Source organism: Amblyraja radiata, chromosome 33, assembly GCF_010909765.2.
Source record: "Amblyraja radiata isolate CabotCenter1 chromosome 33, sAmbRad1.1.pri, whole genome shotgun sequence".
Classification (NCBI taxonomy): Eukaryota; Metazoa; Chordata; class Chondrichthyes; order Rajiformes; family Rajidae; genus Amblyraja; species Amblyraja radiata.
This window is the reverse complement of record NC_045988.1, coordinates 1,764,872-1,783,402: the sequence shown is the minus strand read 5'-3', so window position 1 is coordinate 1,783,402 and position 18,531 is coordinate 1,764,872. Positions and strand designations below refer to the sequence as shown.

General features: G+C 47.0%; 1 protein-coding gene across 19 annotated transcripts in view; it reads left to right on the top strand.

Annotated features, from left to right (window-relative positions):
• The first annotated feature begins 8,387 nt into the window (after positions 1–8,387).
• Positions 8,388–18,531, top strand: part of phldb1 (pleckstrin homology like domain family B member 1) — a 229,072-nt gene continuing 218,928 nt past the window's right edge. For 5 of the 19 annotated variants that reach the window (XM_033049599.1, XM_033049590.1, XM_033049604.1 and 2 more), the window contains exon 1: positions 8,390–8,606. In XM_033049599.1, the coding sequence (XP_032905490.1) occupies positions 8,451–8,606 (156 nt within the window). In that variant the 5' untranslated portion in view covers positions 8,390–8,450. Of the gene's footprint in view, positions 8,607–18,531 lie in introns of all 19 variants that reach the window. The other 14 variants (XM_033049612.1, XM_033049605.1, XM_033049600.1 and 11 more) reach the window with 11 other exon arrangements.

The window sequence follows — 18,531 nt, the reverse complement described above, 5'->3', positions numbered from 1 at the left end:
CCAGCAGGCTGCTGGTATCTGATGGGTGCCTTCACCACATAGTTGGTGGGACCCCATAAACCCCTTCTCCTGTCCCACTAAACTCTCCCCAGCCTTTCCCTATCTATTTATATAAGTCTATACGGGCGGCACGGTGGCGCAGTGGTAGAGTTGCTGCCTTTCAGTTCCAGAGACCCAGGTTCGATCCTGACTATGGGTGCTTGTTTGTATGGAGTTTGTACGTTCTTCCTGTGACCTGCGTGGGGTTTCTCCGAGATCTTCGGTTTCCTCCCACACTCCAGGCTTGCAGGTTAATTGCCTTTGGTATAAATGTAAAACTGTCCCTAGTGTGTGTAGGGTAGTGTTAGCGTGCGGGGATCGCTAGTCAGTGCAGACTCGGTGGGCCAAAGGTCCTGTTTCTGCTCTGTATAAACTAAACTAAAGTCCTCACCTACTAAACTATGAACTATAAAGATAGTACTGTCAAGCTGTAACCAGGTGTCCTGCACTCTTCACTGTTTCACCCTGATCCCCAAGTGTTGAAGAATGTTAACATGTAGACCCACAGCAGCCTCAGGTGTGGAAGACAGATGCTTGACTGCCCATCTCCCTCACAAGAAAATCGCAACTTCCTGAACCAATCATCTCAATTTTCAGCAGACTTTCTCACCGAGATGTTGGTAAAATCATTTGGGATTGGAATTGGTTTACCATTGTCACATGTATCGAGATATGGTGGTGAATCTGTGGAACACATTGCCACAGAAGGCTGTGGATGTTTTTAAGGCAGAGATAGATAGAATCTAGATTAATAATTCTTGATTAGTACAGGTGTCAGAGGTTATGGGGAGAAGGCAGGAGAATGGGGTTGAGAGGGAGAAATAGATCAGCCATGATTGAATGGTGGAGTAGACTTGATGGGCTGAATGGCCTAATTCTGCTCCTATCACTTATGGACTTATATAGTGAAAATCTTTGTTTGCTATCCTGTCAAATCCTGATGTATATGAGCACAATTGAGCCATACTCCAGTGCAGGAAAAATGCCAGACTGCAGAATATAGTATTACAGCCTTATAGCTACAGAGAAAGTGCAGGTTAAAAAAGTCCAAGGCCCACAATGAAGTGGCTTGGAAGATCGGGACTACATCCTAGCTTCTGGGACTGCTTAGTAGTCTGATAACAGCGGGGAATGAGAGGAAAGGGGTGATAGATAATGCTGCTAATTTTGTTCTCTCAAATTTGCCCTTAGTTGGTCACCATGTCTCTCGCTCGGTAAATACCATCTGCCTCTATATTAGGAAAGAACTTTGTAGTAATTTTAAAAAACTAAAATAGTTAGCTTATATTTATATTGTACAGTCTGCATGTAACTGTTTAACAGTAACGTTTATTTGTTATTTGATATGATTCCTGTTTTGTTTTGTTAAATCAAGCCAGCACTTGCTCATTAAGTTCAGCACTAAGTATCTGGTTACTGGTGGCCATGCTTTGACATATTCATTAGAATGGCCACAACCCGCACATATGTGTAGCTAGCCTCGGACTTAATGACAATGTCTAGACAGCTCAATGTGATAACTAGGGGATAAACTTATTTCTGGTGTTATGGACTAAGAGAGAAATGTCATCCAGGATATTGGTCTCAGAGAGGCGTGCGCTCTCAGTGTAGATAGAAGGATTAACACGCTGACTCCATGTCTTCACTTGAGGATAGAACATTGAGGGTGAGGTTGTGTGGAAATAGACAATAGACAAAACACAATAGGTGCAGGAGTAGGCCATTCGGCCCTTGGAGCCAGCACCACCATTCAATGTGATCATGGCTGATCATCCCCAATCAGTACCCCGTTCCTGCCTTCTCCCCTGACCCCGCTATCTTTAAGAGCCCTATCTAGCTCTCTCTTGAAAGCATCCAGAGAACCTGCCTCCACCGCCCTCTGAGGCAGAGAATTCCACAGAAAGGAACTGCAGATGCTGGTTTACACCGAAGGTAGACACAAAATGCAGAATTAACTTAGCGGGTCAGGCAGCATCTCTGGAGAAAAAGCATGGGACGATCATTTTTCTCCAGGGATGCTGCCCGACCTGTTGAGTTACTCCAGCACTTTGTGTCTCTCTGAGGGTGGAGGTTATTGGACTGAAGGGTTTGAGGTGAATATATTTGGTTTGGCCCGGGAGGTTTGTCAATCTTCATCCGCGTTGTGACCTTCAACACTGCCTGTGTCACCACGCACCATGCGCGCATCACATGCGTAAACGACACGTAAATGACGCCCAAGTGGGAAACGCCCTTAACGTTTCCTGGCACCTCACCTGTATTTAATTGTACCTCATGAATCTTGGCCAGGGCACCTGCAGTTTCTTCTCCAGCCTTCCATGGTGTCCTCCAATATATCTGGTCCAGCCTGGGAGATTTGTCGACCTTCATAAGCGTTGGGATCTTCAGCACCTCCTTGACTGTGATACTGATGCCCCTGGAGACACTTCCATTGACTGCCCCAAGTTCCCCAGTCCTCAGGCCTTCATGATTCTGGCCACTTCCAAGCTTGGTTACGTCACCCATCCGTGACAGTTACTGTCTTTGACAATTGCCCAAAGGGCTCGGCTACAAACAGAAAATTAAACCATCAACTGAGTCTCCAAAATTCCAAAAGTATGCGGCACACATTACGAGATGTCATCGCTGAAAAAAATCTATCAATGCCATCAGTTGCTCTTCATAACATTCAATTAGATCACTCCTTCACCTTCTGACTTCCAGCAACCACAACCTCTCATTCTGCAACCTCTCTTCATCCAAAATGGAGGAGGACTGGCCAAGCTCTGTGCCTTCCACCACAGTGATGAATGCTGTGGTGGGTGTTTGTGTAAATTTTTTATTGTGGTTGTGTTCTTTATTACTGTACCGCTGCTGGCAACTCAAATTCCACCGACCTTGGTTGTGTGGCAATTAAATTATATCTATCTATATCTATCTATCTATTCCATGGAGTTCAGGCTCAAGTCTGTGCTCTCTCCAAAGCCAAAATATCCATCCAACAATATCTTACCCATGTCAGCCTTTGGCAACATGAGCTCGCAATCTCTCGAGACCAAGACTGCATTTAACTTATTACCATTAGAAACTACTCTATTTAATCAATCTTGGGTCTAAAGTGGATGAACTCAACATTAAAGCCCATTCATCTCAATTTTGTGCATTCATTTCGGTTTATTAAAACCACTGCTAAGTTTATTACTTCCGTCTCTACTGATTAATATGATGTGTACAGTTCTGCATTTCTGCACCACTGCCTAAGTAATGAAAACTTACATTGTGGGTGGAGACCCAGGGCAGAGCAATCTTGCTGGATGCTTGAGCAAACAAGGTATTGGAATTACTCAGCGGGCCAGGCAGCATATGTGGGGTCAATGGCCAAACGATGTTTTGGGTCGGGACCCTTCATCAGATGAATGCAGTACAGGGGGGTGAGGGGGGGAGAGAGGAAAGAGGTGAAGTGAAGGGGCGGAGCACAAACTAGCAAGTGAGACTGGATAGACTCGGCTTGTACTCGCTAGAATTTAGAAGATTGAGGGGGGATCTAATAGAAACTTACAAAATTACAGGCTAGATGCAGGAAGATTGTTCCCGATGTTGGGGAAGTCCAGAACAAGGGGTCACAGTTTAAGGATAAAGGGGAAATATTTTAGGACCGAGATGAGAAAAACATTTTTCGCACAGAGAGTGGTGAATCTGTGGAATTCTCTGCCACAGAAGGTAGTTGAGGCCAGTTCATTGGCTATATTTAAGAGGGAGTTAGATGTGGCCCTTGTGGCTAAAGGTATCAGGGGGTATGGAGAGAAGGCAAGTACAGGATACTGAGTTGGATGATCAGCCATGATCATATTGAATGACGGTGCAGGCTCGAAGGGCCGAATGGCCTACTCCTGCACCTATTTTCTATGTTTCTATGTTTCTATGATGGGTGAATGAAGGTGAGGGGGGGGGGAGGGGTGGTAGCTGATTGATGAGAGGAGACAGACATAAAGGCTAGAAGTGAGATGGATATGAAATGTGGAATCAGGTAAGGAAGGAAGTGGCGGAGTGGTGTAAGTCCAGAGAGAGAAATAGTGCGGGGATGAAAGGATGGGGAGGGGGATCTCGGAGTACGGTGGGTGGGAGCTGAGTGGAAGGAGGAGGGGAAAGGAACAGGGAGATGGGGGGGGGGGGGGTGGGGGGGAGTGAGAGGAAGGTGTACACACAGCGGGGGGAAAACCAGGGTCAATGAAAGGTAGAGGCTGGAGAGATACGACCAGAAAAATCCCAAACATTGCCTGTCCATTTCCCTCGGCAGATGTTTACCTGGCCCCACTGAGATCCTTCGTGGCAGGAAAGAGTAGCAGGAGTGGCCAACCAATCCCTCAGGTCTAGACTACAAAGTGCTGGAGTGACTCAGCGGGTCAGGCAGCATCTCTGGAGGACGTGGAGATGAATGGGTAACATTTTGTGTCAGAATGAAGAAAAGTTCGACCTGAAAAATCACCTATCCATGTCCTCCAGAGATCCTGCCTGATCCGTTGAGTTACTCCAGCACCCTGTGTCTTTTTTTGTCAACCAGCATCTGCAGTTCCTTATGTCTACAATTCCTCAAGTCCATTCCCTTAACTCTTTGACTTATTTTCCTTGTGCGACTATTTGTGTGCTAGCCACAGAAGCAGATCTAAGTAAGTAAGTAAGTATATTAGCCAAGTATTCACATACAAGGAATTTGCCTTGGTGCTCTGCCCACAAGTAACAACATGACTTACAGTGACAGTTACGAATGACTCAGAAAACACTAAACATTAATAATAATAAGGCATTAATGATAAAACACCATTGATCAAACATGTGAACCAACAAAATACCAGATCAAAATACCAGATCTACAAACTCATATTACAATCGCTCCACACTCTTAAATCTCTGCTCCTACAGCAACATTTCTTCTGACTTTACCTTGCACTAAACATTATTCCCTTATTATGTATCTATACACTGTAAATGGCTCAATTGTAATCATGTATTGTCTTTCCGCTGACTGGTTAGCACGCAACAAAAGCTTTTCACTGTACCTCGGTACACGTGGCAATAAACTAAACTAAACCCTTGATAGACACAAAAAGCTGGAGTAACTCAGCGAGACAGGCAGCATCTCTGGAGAGAAGGATTGGGTGGCGTTTCAGGTCGAGACCATTTTTCAGAGTTCTTCAAACTAAACCCTCTCTGCCCTGTTAATTGCTCATCCTTTCTCAGTCCTGTAACGAGCTGAAAGTTTAAACCCCAGCAGTGAATTTGAAACGTGCCACAGGAGGAACTAGTCTGAGGGTGAGTTACCAATAGTCAGCTGTGTTACTGTAGCTTTAGGCAGAAGGGGGGCGATGGGGAACCAGAGTCTTTTCAAGGCCCCTCTCTCCGCCCTGAATCCAGTCTCTGATTGTGTGGGAAGGAACTGCAGATGTTGGTTTAAAACCGAAGATAGACCACAAAGTGCCGGAGTAACTCAGCGGGACAGGCAGCAACTCGAGAGAGAGAGAGAAGGAATGGGTGACGTTTTGGGTCTGAAGAAGGGTCTCGACCCAAAAGGTCACCCATTCCTTCTCTCCAGAGATGCTGCCTGTCCCGCTGAGTTACTCCAGCATTTTATGTCTAACTTCAGTCTCTGATGGATGATCTTCATAGCTGTACACTGTCAATGGCTCCATTGTAATCATGTATTGTCTTTCCGCTGACTGGTTAGCACGCAACAAACGCTTTTCACTGCACCTCGTTATATGTGACAATAAACTAAACTAAATGAACTAAAACTAAACTGATAGCGGGGAATGTAGTGACAGACCAAAGGTTGAAGTGGCCCCCCGTCAGGAACCGAGCTGGGGGTAGAAGCATGTGCCCCGATTATATTGCCACTGCTCCATCCTGCCCAGTGTGAAGTGTTGACAGCTGCTGTGGAAACACAGCTGAATGAATGGGCAGTAATGGTATTATGTAACGGAAGCACAATATTCATGCCCTGAACCTCTGCCTTAGCAGTTTCTGTGAAGAATATCCTCTCTCCATATTGTATATCATCTGAAGGATGCAAAGGCTAAGTTCTTAGCGAGCGGATTTGAGTTTAGGAGCAAGGAGGTCCTACTGCTGTTGTACAGGGCCCTGGTGAGACCACACCTGGAGTATTGTGTTTACTTTTGGTCTCCTAATTTGAGCAAGGACAAGAGACAATAGGTGCAGGAGGAGGCCATTCAGCCCTTCGGGCCAGCACTGCCATTCAATATGATCTTGGCTGATCATCCACAATCAGTACCACGTTCCTGCCTTCTCCCCATATACCCTGACTCTGCTATTTTTAAGAGCCCTATCTAGCTCTCTCTTGAAAGTATCCAGTGAACCAGCCTCCACCGCAGACTCGAAATGTTGCCTATTTCCCTCGCTCCATAGATCCTGCTGCACCCGCTGAGTTTCTCCAGCATCTACCTTCCTGTTTAGAATGGCAGCTCTCACAGAATTGAGGCAACATTGGTGCCTGCCATTTATTTATTGCTAGATTTGCTTTAATAAAACTTACTCCACAAGACATCAGGGGATAAGGACATGGACATCGCACTAGACACAACCAGTAGTGGAGAGATAATTCCCAAGGCCTTTGTTCCTGGATAAAGACTTTGTCTGGAACAAATAGTTTTGCCAAATGTCTGTGGAACACAGAAATTCCAAAATAGACACAAAAAGCTGGAGTAACTCAGCGGGACAGGCAACAGCTCTGGAGAGAAGGAATGGGTGACGTTTCGAGTCAAGACCCTTGAAGGGTCTCGACCCCAAACTTTAGGTACAGGATACTGAGTTGGATGATCAGCCATGATCATATTGAATGGCGGTGCAGGCTCAAAGGGCCGAATGGCCTACTCCTGCACCTATTTTCTATGTTTCTATGTCACCCATTCCTTCTCTCCAGAGATGCTGCCTGTCCCGTTGAGTTACTCCAGCATTTTGTGTCCATCTTTAGTTTAAACCAGCATCAGCAGTTGCTTCCTGCACAGAAATCCCAATGATTTCCTCAGCGATCTTGTCCTCCTTTTGTCACCACTGCTAAGCAGAGCGAAGGCTGCGGACGCCAACAGAACCAGCCAGCTCATCAGGAAGGCTGTCTCCATCCTGGGGGTGGAGTTGGAGTTGGATTCACTGGAGGTAGTCTTAGAGGGGAGGATGCTCCTCAAACTGCAGGGCATCTTGTACAATACAGCTCACCTCCTCCACGACTCACTGGTCAACCTGAGGAGCACCTTCAGCAATAGACTGGTTCCACCAAGATGCAGCACAGAACACCAGAGGAGATCCTTTTCCCCTGTGGCTATCAAACTGTACAACTCCTCCCCCTTCTGTCATGGGGTAGACTGACTCCCCTCCCCAATCTTTGCCCATCCCCATTTCTAGACTTTCCACATTACTTTAGTTTCATGCTTCATGTGTCTTGTGTTTTATGACTGCTAGTAGACCAATTTCCCTCCTGTGATAAATATAGTTCTATCACATTGTATTGTATGGTATCGCATCAATAGACAACAGACAATAGGTGCAGGAGGAGGCCATTCGGCCCTTCGAGCCAGCACCGCCATTCAATGTGATCATGGCTGATCATCCCCAATCAGTACCCCGTTCCCCATATCCCCTGACTCCGCTATTTTTAAGAGCCGTGTGTCTAGCTCTCTCTTGAAAGCATCCAGAGAACCTGCCTCCACCGCCCTCTGAGGCAGAGAATTCCACAGACTCACCACTCTCTGTGAGAAAAAGTGTTTCCTCGTCTCCGTTCTAAATGGCTTACTCCTTATTCTTATTGTACTGGCACTTGCTGTGCACGAGTTAGTGTGCATGTTGGCAGCTTGGATCTCAGTGTAGGTGGACAGAGCAATAGGCAGCGTTGATGAGAGACAGTAGTGGGAGGCTAACAGCAAGTTGGCAGGTCGCAGACAAATGCAAACTGCGTTCCTGAGCGGCCCTTGCCGAGTGAATGGACATTTGCTTCTTTGTTGACCCCCTTTCACTCAGGCAGCTGTGTGTTTGTTTTTCAGTGGGAGTGTAGGTGGCAATCTGAGTCTGTCTCATTGTCTTGCTTCCACGTCAGCCACGTGAATGTGGGAGGAAGATTTCCATTTTAAGTGCTTTGCTGATTTGAGCAGAGAATGATCTTGCCTTGAGGGGTGGGGAGAGGAGAGCGGGGGGAGCTTTGCAGTCCTTGCGGAGAGTTTTGTACTCGTGTCTCTTTGCCCTGACAAGCCCACGCTGCCTTGACTGCTGCAGCAAGCGAGTGATTACCTGCTGTGCGAGAGAGACAGAGAGAGGGAGAGGCAGAGAGCAGAAGGGAGAGATGCTCGCGGACAACAGGATCAGCCAGGCTATCACTGCTGCAGAAGCTCCCAGGTTTGTCTAAAGGGGTGAGGGACTGAAGGAGCAGTATGAAGGAGAAGACAGAGGGCCAGGAGATGCTAAGGGACTCCAACTCTCAGCTCCCTCTGATGCCTGTGGACTCGGCTCAGAGCAGCCCCCTGGAACAGCCGCCTGCATCGCTGCTGGGAGACAACAAGAAAGTCACAAAGAAAGTGCGCTTTAAGGTAAGTGGCCCTTTCCTGCAGTGTGGGGGAGGCGATGGGAGAGGTTGGCGTTACTCAGCGGGACAGGCAGCATCTCTAGGGAGAGGGAATGGGTGACGTTTCGGGTGGAGACCCTTCTTCAGATTCGTGTCAGGGGAGTGGCTGAGTTACTCCAACATTTTGTGTCTACATTGGATTTAAACCAGCATCTGCAGTTCATTCCTACACAATGAGAGAGGTGGCTTCTGTAGGGCAAAAACAGCAGCATTGATTAGCAGGGCCAAACGGCCTGACTCTAGGGTCTACGTTCCATCCTAATGCATTTGGTGAATAAGCTGTAAGGTTTTCACTGTATGACACCGTGGATGTGAAATATTGCCACAGTGTTCTCTGGATACATAGAAACATAGAAACTAGGTGCAGGAGTAGGCCATTCGGCCCTTCGAGCCTGCACCGCCATTCAATATGATCATGGCTGATCATCCAACTCAGTATCCTGTACCTGCCTTCTCTCCATACCCTCTGATCCCTTTAGCCACAAGGGCCACATCTAACTCCCTCTTAAATATAGCCAATGAACTGTGGCCTCAACTACCTTCTGTGGCAGAGAGTTCCACAGATTCACCGCTCTCTGTGTGTGGAAAAAAAAATTATTTCTCATCTTGGTCCTAAAAGATTTCCCCCTTATCCTTAAACTGTGACCCTTCTTCAGACTGAGAGTCAGGGGAGAGGGAGACAAGAGATAAGCAAGGGTAAGGAAAATGTAGATTAGATCATTGTTGGCTCGGAGAAGGTGACAATGAGGCGCACAATGCGGAATTTAATCTGGAGGACAGTCAGACTGGTCGCAGAACTAGGGTGGGGATGGGCCAGAGATTTCCACAAGATTTGTTAATTAGCTGCATTTAAATTGATTACATTTGAATACATAAAATGTAAAAATAAATGTGGAGAAATTGGAATTGAGAATGCTAAATTGTTTAGCCAGGCCCCTGGATTACTATTAGTTGCCCCCCCCCCCCCCCCCTTTATACAAGGAGCTGGTAAATAAAAGGGCAAATATCTTATTTCTTTCATTTTAATACTGTGCTTTGTAAACTTGCAAAATCAGATTCTGCCCAACTCAACTCTCCTCTGCTCAGCTGAAGTGCGATCCCGACCTCCCATCTGCCTCATTGGAGACCTTGAACTTTTACATGTATTTAACTATTTTTAACTGTTATGTGTATTTCACTCTAACTATCTTTAATCGGACTTTATCTTGCACTGGGGCCGTGGAATGTTTGTGAAATTGGGGGGGCTTAGCGATCACTGATCACCAGCCTTGTGGTACCACCCGGTGAGGGAGCGGGGGGAGGGTGTGGGGGTGGGGGGGGTGTGGGGGGGGGGGGGGGTGGGGGGGGGGCACAACTATTATTTGTTGATGTTGCTCGACCTCCAAAAACTGGGGGATAATACAGGCCATCCCCCAACTCAGAAAGTGGGGGGATATATTCCCCATCACCTCCCCCCCTCCCCCCAGTTCCGCAGCCCATGTATGGCAGGCATTCCAATTCCCTCACCGCCAGACGTTGATGGGCTGAATGGCCACATTCTGTTCCTATATGAGCTTTTGAAGTGGTGTTTCTGGGATGTCAATCTCTGGCTGATTGATTGAGAGAGAGAAGGGGTTCCCGTTTCTCAACTTGGTAGAGAGATACATTGAGGAAAAGCTGTAGTTCACACCCCAGCGGTATGAACATTGACTTCTCTAATTTTAGATAGCCCTTGCTTTCTCCCACTTCCCCCCCCCATCTCAGTTCCCCCACAAGTCCTACAGTCTCTGCCTCTTCCTTTCTGTTTCCCGCCCCCCCCCCTCCCCACACACATCAGTCTGAAGAAGGGTCTCAACCCGAAACGTCGCCAATTCCTTCTCTCCATAGATGCTGCCTCACCCGCTGAGTTTCTCCAGCATTTTTTGTCAACCTTCGATTTTTCCAGCATCTGCAGTTCCTTCTTAAACAAACCCATGGCTGTGTTCCATATCCATATCAGATTGAGATCTGTGGTCAGTAATTCAGACAGGAAGCAAGTCATTCGACATACTTGAGCTGAGGTCTCCCAGATATATTTGTGGAATGATCGCTGCGGTTTAGATTGCCGACGTTTTTACAAAATGGTGCATGCCTGCTCTGTTGTGGATTGTTGAAGGGGATTGTGAACCAGAGTTCCTACCAGGAACTCACACCTTCACTCACTTTCAGCTTCTTATTTGTTCACAGCGTTTAGATAATGCAAAATTGTCCAAGAGTCAAGTCAAGTCACTTTTATTTCTACAGCACATTTAAAAAACATCTCTCGTTGACCAAAGTGCTTTACATTGGTGGAGGTACTAACGTTACACAATATTGGTTCATACATTAAGTACATACATAAATACATACATGTAGCCCTCCCTCAGAGGACATCAAGAAAGGCTTGAGAGTAAAGATGAGTTTTAAGTCTCAACTTAAAAGAGTCGATGGAGGGGGCAGTTCTGATGGGAAGAGGGATGCTGTTGCATAAAGAGCTTTAGCATAAAGTTGCACAGTCCTAGGCTAGCATGGATTTGATGGGCCAAATGGCCCCCTTGTATCCTATTAGGATCCCGCAGGATTCCAGTGTAATTTGCTTAATTGAGAATCTTTGCAGTTGGCTGCAGATCCCGGGATTAATTTTTGGAGTGTCACTAACTCCAAGTGTGTGGCGTCAACAGCTATGGTTCTGGGCTGGATATCGAAGGACCAATGAATCATTCCATTGAATGCATTTGGCTGGCAGCTTTCCAAGGGGAGATAATTAATCAGCATTTGTACGTCCACCTCACACTAAATAGCGCTGCAATTAGATAGTCTAGTCATGGCTTTCCCCATTATATAGAGGGAAAGGAGTTGCATTCCTTGACGCAGTATTGGTAGACAAAGGGCCAACTTGGCTGGCTACTAGCACCTTCATCTTTCAATCTAAGTTGAGAGTTCCAGTCTCTCTTCAGAGTCTCAGACACATTACAGTGCATGCACATTCCAACCAGTGGAAGATTTACAGTTACTACGGTAATGTAGGAAATGTAGCGGTTAATTCATGCACAGCAACATATAGCAATGACGCACAACTTGTTCGAAAGTTAGTCCCGCCCGCTCCAAAGAGTTGGTACACAAGAGTTTTTTTAAGTAGGTATAAAAGATTCTGCCGTGTTATTTTGAAGAAGGCAGGAGAGATATGCCTGGCGTCCTTGCAAAGATTTGTCCCCCCATTTACACCACGAAAGTGAACAATGTGTCATTGCTAGATGTTGTTGTGTATGAATGAGCTGCTACATTCCCTTCGTTACAATGCTAACTGTAAATCGTTCACTCGCTGGAATGTGCTTTAGGTCTAATTGAGATCGCAGTGATTGATGAATGTGGTTGCTTTCTGGGTGAAATATGTGGAATAATATTTGGAAATGGAAGAGAAGAGATGGAGTGGAGTGAACTGCAGTAACTGGGCAAGTGTCCATCCACCAATCGGCACGTCAACAGTTGGAACGGTTTGGGCACAAAGATCTGATCATTAAAGTAGTTCAGTATCAGGAGATTCTGATCCTCAGCCCTACCCCCTACACGCCCCCTACCCCTTACCCCCCTACCCCCTACCCACCCCTACCCCTACCCCCCCTACCCCCCCACCCACCCGCCTACACCCCCCCCCCACCCCCCCACCCCCATACCCCCCTTTCTTGACGTCCTCTGAGGGAGGGCTACATGTATGTATTTATGTATGTACTTAATCTATGAACCAATGTTGTATAACGTTAGTACCTCCACCAATGTAAAGCACTTTGGTCAACGAGAGTTGTTTTTTAAATGCGCTATAGAAATAAAAGTGACTTGACTTGAATATCTGCAAATTATTTTTCTCTCTGCTTGTGAGTGGGCGTTGAATAACAACAGGTGTAGAGTCAAGCCTGGCCTGAGAACGTCCAAGCCCTGTGTGAACATTGCCAATCTTGCACCCGTTCAGAAACTGGAACCACTGCTGGCGGCTCTGCCTCCCTGGCTCGGATTACTAGCCTGCTCCTCACTTCACTTACTGCTCCTCCATGACTGCAGTCTTCTGAATGATTCTGTCGGACTTCGAAGTGCAAACCTCGATTGGGCATTGTGTGAATAAGTAAACGCCTGCTTGCTTTCCTCAACCTGACAGACATGGGAAATAGATTGTCTTACTTTCGCAAGACTCTGAAGGACAAGAAACTAGTCGCTATGTACTTTAAGGTATTTCAACTTATTTACAATCGTGTTTGGTTTTCATCGTTGCAATTTCGTTTTATTTGGGAAAAACTTTTCATTTGTTATCTTGGACGATAAAAATCACTGATACAAATGCAGCAGAAAGCTAGAACAGCCTTGGCATGTTCCCGATGTTGGGGTAGTCCAGAACCAGGGGCCACAGTTTAAGAATAAGGGGTAAGCCATTTAGAACGGAGACGAGGAAACACTTTTTCACACAGAGAGTTGTGAATCTGGAATTCGGTGCCTCAGAGGGCGGTGGAGGCCAATTCTCTGGATGCTTTCAAAAGAGAGCTAGATAGGGCTCTTAAAGATAGCGGAGTCAGGGGATATGGGGAGAAGACAGGAGCGGGGTACTGATTGTGGATGATCACCATGAATGGCGGTGCTGGCTCGAAGGGCCGAATGGCCTACTCCTGCACCTATTGTCTATTGTCTAACTGGGGGGTTTGTCTTGCTGTGGATCCTATAATCAGTTTCATTGCTGGGTCACCACTCAACATGTGGAGCTGCCTTTAGTCTCAGCACCTGTCGGATGTGTATCTTTCCAAAGTTTCTGCTAGAACTTTTCAGCCGTGGCACTGTCATGTGAAGTGTTCAAACTCTGCACTTGCTCGGAAAGGGCGAATGTTTGGCTTGGTTCCATGAGGAATTGGCAGTGATGTTCGGTGTTGTGCCTGAGGCCAAATGATTAATCAACCCTAATGTTACCCTGGATCAGAAACGCATCTTTCACCGTGCAACTGATAAACCTCCTTTTCGGTCTCCTCAACACTTTCCTCCCCTGTCTTTCTTTATCCCTGTTTTCTCTTGAGTACACTGGGTCCATTATTCTTTCTTTCTCTCTGTGTCTCTGCTTTGCTCTGTCAGGATCTCTCTGTCTTTCACTTTACTGCTCTCATTCTTTGACTACTCATGCTGCCTGTGTCAACTTTTCACTGATATAGACAATAGGTGTAGGAGTAGGCCATTCGGCCCTTCGAGCCTGCACCGCCATTCTTTAAGAGCTCTATCTAACTCTCTTGAAAGCATTCAGAGAATCGGCCTCCACTGCCTTCTGAGGCAGAGAATTTCACAGATTCACAACTTTCCGGGTGAAAAGAATTTACCTCTACCCCTTATTCTTAAACTGTGGCCCCTGGTTCTGGACTCCCCCAACATTGGGAACATGTTTCCTGCCGCTAGCATTTTCAATCCCTTAATGGTCTTATATGCTTCAATAAGATCTCCTCTCATCCTTCTAAAGTTCAACATACGACAGTCCCGCCATCCCGGGAATTAATCTCGTGAACCTACACTGCACTCCCTCAATAGCAGTGGAGCAGACAAAATGTGTAGGAAAGAACTGCAGATGCTGGTTTAAATTGAAGGTAGACACAAAATGCTGGAGTAACTCAGCGGGACAGGCAGCATCTCTGGAGAGAAGGAATGGGTGACGTTTCGGGTCGAGGCAGGAGTTTAGACAATAGGTGCAGGAGTAGGCCAATCGGCCCTTCGAGCCAGCACCGTTTAGTTTAGTGAACATTCGCTGACACACAAACACAGTTCCTTGTGTCTGTACTAAATGCACAAAGGCTTGTGTAATGCGCACAAACACACCCACACACACCCACACACACACACACACACCCACACCCACACCCACACACACACCCACACACCCCCCCACCCACACACCCACACACACACACGCAGAGTAAATGCACACCCCCTCTGCATGTATCCCTGCCTCTGCCTCTCTCTCACACACACTCTTTTTCACTTCCTCTCAATGGTTCTCCTCTTTTTCCACTGATCACTTCCTCTCCAGAGGGGAAGGAGGCTCTGGGATTTACTCATAACTCTCACTATTTTTCCGGTGTGTAGGAATGAATGGAAAGGCCACGTGGAGTTGGTTTTCAGAGTAAAGGGCCATCTATTAACACCGTTGTGCAACGATCAATGCTTCTCTGAGCGTGAATCGGTATTGACAAGATTACACAGAAACGTGATCAACAGTAAAACTAGGTCTTGACTACAGAATGGAGGTGGCTGGGAGACTAAATCGGTTAATAAACTAGGCCTGAATTACCATATGGAGGTTACAGAAAGACATAATTAGATAACAAGCTAAGTCTTGATAACAGAATAAAATGATTATCCACAAGTCTAAAGCCCCTGTCCCACTTAGGAAACCTGAACGGAAACCTCTGGAGACTTTGCGCCCCACCCAAGGTTTCCGTGCGGTTCCCAGAGGTTGCAGGTGGTTGCCGGAGGTTGCAGGTAGTGGAAGCAGGTAGGGAGACTGACAAAAACCTCCGGGAACCGCACAGAAACCTTGTGTGGGGCGCAAAGTCTCCAGAGGTTTCCGTTCAGGTTTCCTAAGTGGGACAGGGGCATTAGTTGGTTGACAATAGATCCAATTTTCTGCTGTAATGTTGGGCGTACACTAAAACATAATTAATAATGATCCTGAAACGTGGACGTTGATACTGCTGTATTCCATGTCTCTACATTTAGCCTTTGTCTGTGGTTCTCTGTCACCACATTAGGACAATTTACTAGTTATGAGCCACTATTCATTCATCTATAATAAGTAGCAATACTTTATTGAATCAGAACCCTTTGGGGGGATGTTAGGGAAATTCTTGCTCTCGAGTTTATGATGGCAGGGTGAGGTGGGCCTGGGCCCCTGTAGTCAGGATGTGACATATCCCATAACCCAGGCTCATGTTCATTCACACCCACTGATATTACTCTGGGAAAACCTGCTGTCATTTTCCGTTCTTACATGTTAATCCAGACAGAGATTAGTTCCTCAATCAGAGCGTTAAATTTAGCCGGACTCTATACCACAGGACTTCTGACTCGTGACTCTTCCTCCAGTTGATGTGCACATAGTTACTCGAGCAGGAGACCCGCAGGACAAGAGATGAACATCCAATGGGTGCAAAGTGTGTTACCAAATGGAGACAGACACAAAATGCTGGAGTAACTCAGCGGGACAGGCAGCAACCCTGGACAGAAGGAATGGATGACATTCCGGGTCGATAGACAATAGGCAATAGGTGCAGGAGTAGGCCATTCGACCCTTCGAGCCAGCACCGCCATTCAATGTGATCATGGCTGATCATCCCCAATCAGTACCCCGTTCCTGCCTTCTCCCCATATCCCCTGACTCCGCTATCTTTAAGAGCCCTATCTAGCTCTCTCTTGAAAGCATCCAGAGAACCTGCCTCCACCGCCCTCTGAGGCAGAGAATTCCACAGACTCACAACTCTCTGCGAGAAAAAGTGTTTCCTCGTCTCCGTTCTAAATGGCTTACCCCTTATTCTTAAACTGTGGCCCCTGGTTCTGGACTCCCCCAACATGGGGAACATATTTCCTGCCTCTAGCGTGTCCAAGCCCTTGACAATCTTATATGTTTCAATGAAGGTAGATAGCTTCAATGGCTAGATAGCTTTAGTAAATGTAGATGGCTTTAGTAAACGTATCAGATTGTCTAGTTTGGGGGGCTGTGTATGTGATGGTCGGTGTTGTTTGTGGTCTTGTGTTGTTTGCGGGTCGCTCCTCTCTCTCGGCAGTGGGGTCCCCATCGGCTCAGGTGGTTCGGGGCCGAACCCTTGGTCCCCTCTACAAAGGAAGAAACAATGATTTCAGCAAAGGTCAGTGTCACTTTGTCAAATAGAAACCAACTTTTGGGGAATTCTTTGAAGCGATTACTGAACATGTGCTGTGATCGAGGAGAACTGGTGCTTATATTACCTAGATTTACATAAGACATTAGATGATATCCCGTGTCAACCGTATTGCAGAACTAAATGTTTGTGGTGATGGAGATGATATCAGTGCAGTTAAAGTTTGCCTGGCTGATGAGAAATAGGCATAATTAGGTATTTTCCAGATAAACAGGAATGTGAATATTGCAGAATCAGAATCTCATGTAAGCAGGCCCTTCAGCCCCACTCGCTCAGGGCCAAGGCTATCACTGGCGCAGCGGTAGAGTTGCTGCCTTACAGCGCCAGAGACCCAGGTTCGATCCTGACTACGGGTGCTGTCTGTACGGAGTTTGTACGTTCTCACCGTGACGTGCGTGGATTTTCTCCGGAATCTCCGGTTTCCTCCCACAGGTTTGTAGGTTAATTGTCTTGGTAAACTTGTAGATTGTCCCTAGTGTGTGTTGGATAGTGTTAGTGGGCAGGGATCGCTGGTCGGTGCGGACTCGGTGGGCCGAAGGGCCTGTTTCCGAGCTGTATCTCTAAACTAAACTAAACTAAACTTTTCACCATTTATGTAAATGTCAGATCAATGGTTGCTTTGGCCATGGTTGCCTAATTTGCTGGGGAAAAAAGCAAAATGAAGTTTCAAAAAGGAGTTACGGTTATAGGGAGAATGAGACGATTGAAGTGAATGGGGAAGAATGTGCCAAATGGAGTATGGTGTGGGAAAATGGACATTTACCACTTTTGGCATGAGAATTTAGTTTAGTTTAGAGATACAATGTGGAAACAGGCCGTTCAGCCCATCGAGTCCACGCCGACCAGCGATCCCTGTACACCAAGGACAATTTACCAATGCCAATCAACCTACAAACCTGCACATCTTTGGAGCGTGCGAGGAAACCAGAGCTCTCGGAGAAAACCCACGCAGGTCACGGGGAGAACGTACAAACTCCGTACACACAGCACCTGTAGTCAGGATTGAGCCCGGGTCTCTGGCACAGTAAGGCAGCAACTCTACCACTGCGCCACCGTGCCAAACTACGAAACTACATATTATGGAAATGGTGATGAAGAGTTGAGAACATGGGATCTGGGGCGAGTTGGCCAAACTTTGGATACAACATTGGCTTGAAGGCGGGATGGAGAGAGTGGTGGCCGAGGGTGTTTTTTCATCTTGGAGGCCTGAAACATGGTGTACCACAGTGATCAGTGCTGGATCCATTGGTCAATATTTATATTGATGACTTTGGAGGTGGATGTGGGTGGCATGTTAGTAAGTTTGTGGATGACACTACAATCAGTGAGATAGCAGAATCTAATTGTTCAAGTGAAGTATCTAGGTTATCTGCAGTTAGTGTAGGATTTTGATTAAACTGGGCCAATGGGCAGAGAAATGGCAGAAGGAGTTTAATTCAGATTAACTTCCCCCGCAGATGCTGCCTGACCCTCTGAGTTCTTCCAGTACCTCTCCTTTTCTTGCTTGGAATGTCAACATCTGTGGTCATTTATGCCTTCAAGGGTTGACTGTAACCGATCAGAGCGTTAAGGGCCTGTCCCACGAGCATGCGACCTGCATGCACGAGCGCGACCAAACCAGAACCGGGGGCCGCGCGGAGGTCGAGTGGGTGACGTGAAGTTCAAGCGAAGTCCGCGGGATGTTCGCGCGTGACATACGGCGTCAAGACGCTGCGTATGCCCGTCGAGGCGGTGCGTACGGCGTCGAAGTGGCTGTGGGCCGGCAGGCTGATACCGCGCGGAATTTTTGAACATGGTCAGTTTTTCGGAGCCCCGTGCGATGTCGGGACCATCTCCGCACAACTCCATACGGTTCCGGCGATCGAAGTGGGACCGGCCCCGCGAGGCCGTACGACTCAAGCGACCACGTTAGGTCGCGCTTGCCACATGGAGTCGCACGCTCGTTGGACAGGCCCTTTACATATCACAAAGACGAAACCA